Here is an 11,049-nt window from a genome sequence, read left to right on the forward strand (position 1 = left end):
CTCATCGAACCTCACCACCAGCTGGGACGCGGATATCGCTTCACCAGCGTCGCCTCATCTTGACCCCTGCCAGGGGCGAGCACTGTGAGGATCCAAATGGTCTGGAGCTGGCCCCATTGCGCGTTCGAGAATCAATGCGACTGCTTCGACTTCAAGGCGGATTCTAAGGGCATCCCGATCTTGGGTCGTTGTCTGCGCTTCCTTCTCGGCTTGGGGGCGGTAAGATGCTGCCTCCGATGAACGTGCCGCGATGATGCCCCATGATCAAGCTGTCATGCCCAGTGCGAGATGCTTTGCGTCTTTGATGTTCGTCACGGTATGACCCATGCTGCCGTCTGTGAGGAGATATGTGGGCAGTTCAGGACGCTGAAGCGCGGGGAATCAGGCGATTGCGGAGAGAGATGAGATGTACGAGGGGGGCGAGCGGCGAAGGGTGGCAGCGTCGCAGGGTGTGGACTTGTGAGTAGCGCGTACCGTGTGAGCCTACCACATCAACATTAGTACGGTGTAGGATGACTGCTAGATGGGTAAACTTACTGCGACCCACTGACGACCAGAGACCGTGCTAGGCTTGTCAGTCCTCATAGTCCAGCGTACTACGGCTACGCGCTTGGACAAGCCCATCCATTGCTCTCCAGTTGCATCCTCGCCGCCCGGTCCTGTACTGATCAGGCCACCAAAGCTGGGAACGGTATAGATTTATCGGGCTCAAGCAGTCTGCAATGGGTTCGCGGGGAAGGATGCATGAGTAGACACTTGATGACAAGCGGCCGTAGACAGTCGACCAAGGCAGGCAGCCGGGTGCCATGCTGCTTCCACCCATTCGGATATGGGAGCCGGACGCGCACGTGTGTAGTCGACAGGACAATGGAGGGCAGGCGGATCGAAGCGCTTAGTCGTGTGGCATATGCTGTCAAGGCTGGTGAATGCGTTGCGTCATCGGTCATCAGGCGGCGACTAGACGCGCATTGCGGACCTCGTCTGCGGCAAGGGATTGGACATAGAATGAAGCGGCGGCAAGGCGTAGCTTCTCGTCTTCGACATGTTCATGCTCGTGATGACGCGCTGGTGGCAGAACTGCACGAAGGATGGTTAGGGCGCCTCATTCGGTGGTGGCTGGATGTGTCTCATGAGGGCTGCAGAACAGCCAAGAGTAGCAAAGGCATTGCCGGTGCACGCCTTTGCACACCTAGAGTAGCGCTAAGCCATCTCTCCCACGAGAGGACAACATGGTGGTATAGTTCCCGAATCCGCCTAAGGAGGCAGCCGCGCTGGAGTGCCTGCCATGCGTGTGGATGTTGTCGCCGCCCATGACGACCTAAAAGGGCGCTTTACCCGGACAAGACTGACCTTCCGTGAGACGGTAGCAAATGTGTTGTCCCACGGTCGGATGTCCGCCCGTCGCTTCGCGAACCAGTGGTGTGGTCTTCGATGTTTGCTCGGTACGTCAAGGTGGAGGCTGAGGACGCGCTATGCGCGCCGGCGAAACGCGACGTACGAAGGCTCAGCATATTGAGTATGCTATGGCGCCTGGGTATCGCGAAGATATGAGTGCGGCCGGAGGGCTCTATCGTTGTCGAACGTACGAAGATGGGTAAGTGCGATTTGGCAGGGTGCCGCGGATGGAGTTCAACCCAGAGTGACGATGATCACATTGGGCGCCTGGGCATTGGTTATTAATCTAAAGTTGATGAAGCCGGTATGGATATCTGCTGACCATATGCCACAGCAGTAATTGCCCGGGTAAGGTGGTTGTGCGCAGGTTCAACACTCTTCGTGCGCCTGAGCGTATCCATGGGTGCGCAAGCGCGCGAAGTCGTTGTTCGTTGTGTTGAGCGCGTCAATTAACTGCCGGAACGTACGTATATATGGATGGGCAATGTTTGCGATGGAAGGGATGTGATGCGCGCGGTAATGCGCGTCGCGTCGTTGTGATGGGGCTGACGTGAAGGGTCGAGTGCGTCTTGTTGAGCGGGGCGGCCGCTGACCAATCGGCGCAGCCGGAAGTCCCTAGCGCGTCGCCCGCCCGCGTGCCCTCGGCCCAGGCGACGTGCGCACACGCCTGGCCGTCGCGCAGCAGACATCCCACCCACCATGCAGCCATACCCGATATCATGCCAACTATCCTTTGTGAAAACACAGTCCAGCCTCTCAATACCGATATCGATCCTGCATCCCATCCCCGACCCTCCACTACTGGTGACTGCCCATCCTTGGCTACGATGATTCGACGCATCCCACCCGGACAGTCCCAGAGCCTTGCCGATAGAAATGCGGCTTTGACTCATACTGTGGCCTTGCGAGATTGCGTACATGAACTGCCTTCATCTCGGTCTTGGTATTGCGCCTGGACAACGTGTGCATGAAGCCGAATGTGATAGTACTTAGGTGGAGGCCTGCAATACCACACGGACGGCATGCACTTCCACTCCCGACAGCCCCAGCTCCTATGATTATCGACGTGACCAAGGCGACCTTTTGGCTTTCAGCGCCTTGCCTGTCGGCAACATTGATGGTAGACATACCTTCGAATGGAACTTGATTGCTCTGCGCGAGTACACGTATATCGAAGAAGTGCGACACTGGACAAGCCATGAAGACAACAGCTCAGCCGGCAGTCTTGAGCCATGTGACATCTGAAAAGAATAAGTTGCACTATAGCCACATGAAAAGAATGGACACTATCAACAAATCCGGGCCCGTCGTCGAGCCCTTGCCGGGTCTTGGAATGGTGACCATCTTTATCCCGCTTGTAACAGTTCCAATTGTCGCTGAAGGCGTTGTACGCCTCGATGCACCTTGTCGTGCCGTGCGCAGGGGAGGAAATATCGGCTCACCTGCTCCCATATCGATCCAATCCTTCTGCTCAGCATGATCGTATCCAGCGTGTCTCGGTTCACCACGCTTGCATTTGCCCACCGATGCGCATTTCAGTGCGTTTCACGACCCATACACCAAGCCTATCTAAGGCTTTAAACAACTGCGCTGTGTGTACAAAAGAGTTCTTCAGCCTCGTCAGGCTTGTGTGCGGACCGGCGAGCCATTTCCTGCGCAGCTTGTCATTGAAGGAAGGACCCGAGCTCAATTGCGACGCCCGAAATCTGCAACAGCAGCTTGACCAGCCCACTATCGGTGGCGTTAGGCTCGTGGAATATCTGATCTTTGGGCCGCGATGCCTCAGTAGCCGTGGTCTGGTGGGGCTCTTCTTGTCAGGTTTGCGCAATCCATCACGGGAAACCGGAAGGTTTCGCAGGAAGGTCGAAGTCAACGTCTTCAAAGATAATCGAAGCGATGCACCGAGTGTACCTCGCTGATGAGTCCTTCACCAGCATGCCTCTCGAGTCCTCAGGGAACGCGTCAAATATCCGGTATCGCCCTCCTTGACCCCGTTTATTGTTGTCACTGATGCTGGCTTCGAGGACGCTGCCGAAGACGAGATATGAATGTTTTCCATTAAGCGGGGGTCTTGTTCATCGCAGCAATCGGCCTCGTCGTGTTGTGATAGTGCATCCTGAATGTTTCGTGTATGAACGTTCCAGGATGAGCAAGATACAGGCAAGCGATGGTCCCAGTTGGCGAAGCCGGCTCTCGATATTTGCGTCGCAGCGAGGACAATGTGACACAGTGACTGATTAGTACCAAACCCACGACGATCCGCAAAGGTGTCTTCCCTTTCTATCGACGTCAAGAGGTGCGTCGCGCGCGGCAGCAGGATGGAAGATGCACTCTACACTGTCATGCCAGCCATCGCGACACTCGCTTTCATGGTGAAAGATGAGCTCGATCGCGATTGGCAGACGGAAGACTTAGGCGCGAGGTGCTGTTCCGAAAGCCTGTAATGTAAGGATGCATCGCGCGGGAGGTTGAGTTGACCTGTCTAAGGACCTCGACAGTCCGCCTGATACACCATCAACATTATCCAGCTTCTTGAATTGAGTCTTGATTAAGACAAGACGTTTCGAAACCTTTGAATGACGGAATGGCGATGGTGCGGGGCGTGTTGCCGTGATGGGGCCGAGTGAGGACATGCTGTGAGCGTATTGTGGGGTGCGACCCCCTAAACAATGGGAGTAGCTGAAGTCCCCAGCATGTCACTCCCTCGGCGCGCGACAACAGCGGCGCAGTAGACACAGTCTCCATGCAGCAACACTTGGAATCGTGGCTGTCATACTGCCTCCATTTTTGTCGAACGCTTGTCACTTACCACGGAGGATTCGAAGTCACCCCACCTGCGCATCCTTGTGGCTCTGCCAGCGAGGGGACTGCGTCTTCAATTGCCTAGGTGGTGAGCCTGCGCATGGGACTCATCGTGGTTCCTGAACGAAAGCATCACAAGCCGAATCGACGCGACATGATATTACAGTCGCTTTCCGTGCGCCGCCGCTACGTTCATCCTTTCAAGATCTCCGAGTTCGCAAAGGTCGTTGAAAGGATGTTGGGCACTTCACTCGCCAACGACTCTGATAGCAGGCGCTCGACGCCGATGTATCTGTTCCGACCCTCGTGGATACAACTGCTGAATCACTGCAAGATTGGACGCCACAGCGACAGCAGCTTCCAAGCATTCAATGCAAACTCTTGGTGGAGCCTCGAATTGACGCAGCGAATACCGATGTCCGCCTTACCCCGTCAATCAACTGTTCGCTGTCGAAGACGCTTTATTCCCATCCGCATCTTATGATACCCTGTCAGTCGGGAGAAGCTGTTACTCCCATGATGCCGTACAACGTCGTGCCGTCCATTGGCCTTGTTGATGCTGGGGTGCCCGGCATGTTTGTTGAGTATTTCTCGTTCTTCCGGACTTGCCCTTGCAGTAAGCTCGGTGAGGTAGAATTCACGGTAACACTGATCCAGGCCGTCTACTCTATTGAATAACCCCAGTGTTGCTTTCAAGGAGTCTTCAAACGATGTGAACTTCAAGTACGGGTCGGCAAGCAGCATCGCGTCCAGATAAGCTTTGCGAAGCTGACTTTCAGTTTCCGGAAACGACATTATAGCAGAAGCGCAATCAAGCTTGGATTTCTGGAGGCTGTAATGCCAACCGCCACTGATGGGTGAAAAGAGCGGATGGACTTTGTACAGCCAGAGATTGGCGTTAGCCCAGCGTTGCTCTGCCCTGAAATCTCCTTGGCTAGCTATTCTTACCACATTCGGCCAGTAGTTACGAGATTCAATGTAGTCTCGCGCAGTGCGATGAAGGTAAACGATCTCGTGGTCGAATGCAGGACGATTGGATTCAGGATTCGATGTTTCCAAGAGGCCTCGGCATCGAGAGACGAGGCGCCTTCTCATGTGTTCAGATTTACGGCAAGCTTCATGCTCCTCAAGAGTTTCCCAAGGTGCCGTAATACTGGAAGTCAGGTTTTCGTCACTTGCGAAATGCATCCCTAACAGGGAAGGCGTGTTGTAATTGCGGTTCTGACCAGCATTGCTCTCCCGATGGAGTCGTAACATGTAAAAGATTTGGCAAGCTTGTGTGTAGTACCGATCGTCTACACTATGTAGTAGATTTTCGAAGAGTGCCTCCAAGTCGGAGGGAAGCGCGTCATGGCGCGCTTGAAGATCACGCAGGTTGTCCGAGTTCGAAAGACCTTCTAGCAGCGACTCCACGACAAGATGAACCCACAGGAACACACCCAAAGCCTTTTCGACGATGCTTTGACATAGGAACCCTGCCTCGGTGGGAGCGTCAAGCTGTAAGCGGATGTAATGCTCGTTTTCGCGAAAGGTCTCGGCCACATATGTGGATATATCATGCTGCGTCAAGTCCTGGAGAAGCAAGTTTGGACGGCCTTTGAACGCATCCTCGAAGGGGAGCCATGGTCGACTCGCAACACACATCTTGACGTTCGGGCGTACAGCGCCCAAGACAAGCTTGATGATATCCTTCAGCTCTCCGTCGAACTCGTCCAGACCGTCGATAAGAATGAAGTACGACCGAGACTGATCTGATATAATGTTCTCGAAAGCTCGCTTGAGCTCAAACCAGTCCCAGGACGTCTCTAGGCCACCGCCAAATGCAGCAAACTGCTTCCAACGCTCGGGAAACGCTCTGAGACATAGTTCAGTGTCTCCTGAGAGACAGTGGTGGAGCAAGGTCTGGAGGAGGCCTAAACGCGACATCTGCATGTCGCTTCCCGAATTCCAGCAGTAGAACCCGGTCTTCGTGATCTTCTTTGGGCCACCCCGAGAATCAGCCCAGGCACTTAACTGTGCATCAAGAGTCTTGTGGTTGTACAGAAACTTCATTAAGGTTGATTTGCCGGAGCCAGGCTTGCCAGTAATCCAGTAGAGACCTTCGTCTTTTTCCTGGAGCCATGTAGAGAAGCTGTACCGAGGGTCAAACAACCATTCAAATGTTTCTTTGTGCGCTTCAGATATGCTTTCGGACCGATTGACCATATGTTGAAAATACAGTCGAGGCAGCAAGAGGTCGCAAAATTGCTCTTTTTGCGATTTAGATGTGTTGGAACGTAAGTGTCTCGAAAACTCCTCGACATCCTGCGCGTTGGTACCCGTCCAGTTATTAGCGTAGACTGCCTCGAGCAGTTTCTTGTCTCTTTGATCTCTCTCAATCTGAAACCCACGCAAGTTACTAGGGAACTTAGCTGATGCTGGCTTCGCTACTACAGCATCCACTCGCTGTCTTGAAGATATTAGCAGGGTACCACTGAATACAGGAAGTAATCATCTACCGAATTGAGACCAGCACAGTACTATCCACCTGCTTCCGGATGCCTTCAAGCTGACTAGCAAGCTTTGTAATCTCCTGATCGCTGTGTATACTCTTTAAGGCTTGATAAACACTTTTCCACGCGTTGTTACGGCTGCTTCCGCTTGCTTTGTTTAGAGCGGCGCGAAGCTTGTTCGCGGCAGCTTCGCAGTCTTTCATAAGCTGAACAAGTCGGGCATCGGCAGCAGAGAGCTTGGGAGGTTCTTTACTCCCGGCAGGCTTGGATACGAAGGCGGCAGCAGCAGGCCCACGGGGTAATTCGCTTTCCGGCGCGAGAAGTCGCAACTCGTCGCACAATCCCAGGAGAGTTTGCGCGGCACTATGCAGCACTGTGTGATCGGCAAGCTTGCCATCAGCTGACTGATAAAGCTCGTGGCTACGCGACACAAGGCTAGAGGCGAAGTCCACTATCTGTATGATGTTCCCAGCAATTCCCAGGGCAGCGAGCGGCTCCATCGTGGTTGATGCAAGGAAGCACGAGGATGAAAGCGGGGACCAGCGCTTTATGTATTAATACGATCAGGCTGAGGCTTCGGTCTACCGAGGCGCTTAGGCTTCATGTATGCAGGCAGTGCAGCATGCAGAATCCAGCTCCAATTACCTACATCGCATTTCATTGGAGGAGCCCACGGGATCAGCCTGCGATACGCATTCTCTTGGAAATCACGCTGCATCGCATCTTTTCGTATGCCTTTATTCTTGGATGGGATACAATGGATTGTGTCGCACAAGGCTGAACCGAGTTCTGACCTAGACAGCGACGCAGGCAAAAGACAATTCTACGCAACAACGTGGGGTCGCAGGTTTGACAGGATGGCTCGGGAAAACCGGTGAAGACGATCGGCGGTGCCCCGCGGAGATATTGCCGACTGCAGTCCTGTACAAAAACGGCTCACATCAATGGCCACCTAGCCCAAAAGGGGTCAGCAGTTTGTAGAAGAGCTGTCAATGTAGCTGGCCCACCCATCAAAGATGTCGCGATCATACTGTATGCCAGAGTAAGATCTTCATGTTCAGCCCGAATCAAGGCCCGGCCACACTCGGTACAATCTATCGTCGGAACCGGCACGTCACACACGATCATCGCAAAGCCCCGGTCGTACTAGACAACAGCCTCAAGCGCAGAGCCTTGCGGGTTTCAGCTGCATACATTGGCGTGTGAGTTGCGAGATTGTTCGATATCAGCTTCAACTGCCTCGTCTGATGGCAGATCAGGCCCTTCATCAGGGCAAGGGATCCAAAGTTGCAGGGACGTTGTTCGCACCGTCAGTCAGCTTAAATAGTCGTGGAACTGGTATTGCGATGGAGCTGCCGTAATACAGGACGAGGCTGTGCTCTGCCACCGTGATCCGGAGTCATTCTTCGAAAGGAAGCCATGATTTTGCTCACCCGTCTTTGAGTTGACGGCACCCGACACGCAATGCATCTTGCTCGTGGTGGCCCTTACGGTTCTTGTGGTCCAAATCTCGACCGGCGGCAGTAGCCGCAGCGGGCGCATTGACGAGGCCTGGTTCGGCATGCTCGCAGTTTACTTGGATAGAGGATTGGCATGCGTATGGCGCGCTATGTGGGGGTGCTGCTACTGTCGCAATGAGCTTGAGCTGTCGCTATGCAAAAACACGAAGTGAAAGGCGCTCCCACTAAGTACTGAACTGCCGGGTAGCCCAAGGAAACGACCGTCAGCGGAACAGCTCCGTCAATGATCAGCCCGCGAGTCAGCTTCGTCGCGAACGGTACCGTGACGCCTGGTCGCGGAAGCCCCGCGAAGGCCCTGCACTGCATTATCGCGTATACCGTATTTCCGTATCGCGCAGTCGCGCGTACGATGGCGATGTGATGTGCCCAGCTCCCGCCGGACCGGGGGCGATCGGTAACTCCAGCCTTGCTACCGCCCTACAGGTGTTTGTCGAGCCAGACTCATTCGCATGATTCGTGGATCTGTGGTATCGGGTGGTATCGGTGGAGGCGCGCGGGCGTAGGCATAGGTGGAGGAAGGAGGACGGATACCGGCTTCTGCTCGATCACATTTGTGAGTACAGAGCCGAAATCTGCGCGTGCGCGACGACTCACCATGAACCGGCAAGCTTCAATATCTACCTACCCATCCGTAAGTATGCGCAATGCTCTGGTTTCATCCATGGCCGATTGGTCGATGACGGTCCCAAGCTGGGGGAAGCTGAGGAGCGGGAACCGTCAACAATCAACCTACGCTAATAACGCAGTCATTTGAGCCGATTCTCTTATCACACAAGAAACAGATGCAGCTGGAAGCAGAGCGCTTTCAGAGCGATGATCTCATGCCAGAGCTGGCACCAGGACTGGTGGTGAAGTCCCTGCTGTTGTGCGGTTCGTCCCACCGTCGACGGACTCTCGGAGAGGACCGGCTGCCGCTGATGCTAGTGGAAGACATGATCGGATCTTGTTCGCAGCGCACAGTGCGCGGAGATGCGGGCTCTCCCATCATTGGCGTGTGATTTGTATGAATATGCGACGCGCACGGGGGGTCAACGTGACGGGACGGAGACTGCGAACGGTAGTCGCTAAAGAAGGTTTGGAGGTTCACACTAGATACATATTAGCATCGCATTCGAGGACACTCGTGGTAGGACGTACGGTTGGCTCTGTGGAGACTGTGAAGATGCTCTGCGCACCTACTCATCGGCGACCTCTAAGACTGCCGTATTGCTGCGGCGCATCGTGACTGTGTCGCTTCCTTCCACGGCTTAGGCATAGGGCTCTCGAGTCATCTGGAATACGTCGTGTGATGTTGAAGTGAGTAGTCAGGGCACTAGGCATGCGTCCGGTGTATGTGGCCACTGCGCACCTCCGCGGGGAAGTTCTGTCCCACGCCAAGACGCTAGATAGGACGGAGAGTAGCGCACCGTCATCGCGAACACCAAACCTTCTTACCCGGGCAGAAACATGGAGGAACCCATCACATGGCGAGAGCGCATGCTGCAATGGCCCGGATGGCGGCCTCGTCCCGAGCAGCGTCGTGAAGGAAACCGAACATGTTACGAAGAGGCTCATTGACCACCGACGACTGCCCGCACGCGGCAAGACGCACACCATACGCTTGCCGAAGGCTCATCCGCCATGGACAGCTTTGAGACCACAGCCAAGCGATGCTACAGTATTTCTCAGTGTCATGGTGAGAGTTCGATCGCACTCGCTGGGGATTGTAGGTCTGGGGAGCCGACAGGACGCACCCTCCCAAGATCTGGGGAAGCCTATACCGAGACTTGCAGCGCGAGTGATGGCTGCTCGCGTTACCAACACCGAGCGCGTCGCAATACCGTTCAACGCTTCAGTCCCTCCATACGAACCTACCGATCCTCACTGCTAAAGCTGAGCCTCTCACTAGTCGCTCCCTTGGCGTCTCGCTATGGCCGCCGTTACGCATCACAACGCGCGACTTGTTCAGCTCGCGCGGCCACAGCTTTCCAAGGTTGCGACATACCAATGCGACCGTACTACCATGAAGCGCTGCCACCAGCGCGTCCTTGGCCTTTGCCAACTATTGTTGAATCCGTTACCGCCCTGACGTACTGTTTCCCGACCGCCCTCTGCCATCATCACCTATTCCTCGACCTTCTTACGGCATCCCCAACTATTCCACCGCCATCCTCGCCGTCGGCGACTCTTCCCCCAAAATCCCTTTACAATCCTCAAGCAAGGCGCGCGCCCTCCGCCATACCCCACACAGGCGTCTGCACAATCCGAACGATACCCGATGCGCACGATCCCGACCCGAACAGAGCAGCCTTCCCGGCCATCCGCGAGGCTGTGAAATCGACACAAGATTGGCGGGCTAGTGGGTGAGCGGGACTCTGCCGAACAGCGAAGGAAACAATGCTGGTGAGCGGGCTGGGCATGGCGGACAGCGGGAATGAGAGCACACGTCTGTTGGGGCTTAGGGGCTATGTCGCAACCAGCAACACCTGTGACGAAGTGACGAGCGACACAGGAGAGGCTGGGAGGCTAAGAGGGGTCGAGGCAGAGGAAAGGGACGCCGGATGATGGTGATGTCGGGTAAGCCTTACCCACGTTGCTTCGCATAGAATACGGAGAACGACCGGCAGGGAGAGACTGGAAGCATGGCACCCCGACGCTTCCTTGAGGCCAAGTCGAGGAAGCTGCGCGACGCACACCTCGACCGTCAATGTGGAAGCGGAGCGATGTCGACAGAGCCCGAGAACAGAGACGCTCAGCCCGTCGTCGCGAACCGTATAGCTCAATCAAACAGATTGGTCGGACAGACCTCGCCTTCCTCTAGCGTCTTCTACATATCTGCAACAAACAGGGCCCTCGCCGCT

General features: G+C 55.0%; 1 protein-coding gene across 1 annotated transcript; it reads right to left on the reverse strand.

The window, feature by feature from the left end:
• Positions 1–5,323: 5,323 nt before the first annotated feature.
• Positions 5,324–7,189, reverse strand: J4E79_011783 (uncharacterized protein; the record flags this gene model as incomplete). Its single annotated transcript, XM_049360611.1, has 3 exons — positions 5,324–5,350; positions 5,497–6,646; positions 6,696–7,189. The coding sequence occupies 3 exons, from the start codon at positions 7,187–7,189 to the stop codon at positions 5,324–5,326; spliced, it is 1,671 nt and encodes a 556-aa protein (XP_049204936.1).
• Between the last annotated feature and the right edge of the window lie 3,860 nt (positions 7,190–11,049).

The sequence above is a fragment of the Alternaria viburni genome, assembly GCF_023758015.1.
Source record: "Alternaria viburni strain BMP 2772 chromosome Unknown scaffold_50, whole genome shotgun sequence".
NCBI lineage: Eukaryota > Fungi > Ascomycota > Dothideomycetes > Pleosporales > Pleosporaceae > Alternaria > Alternaria viburni.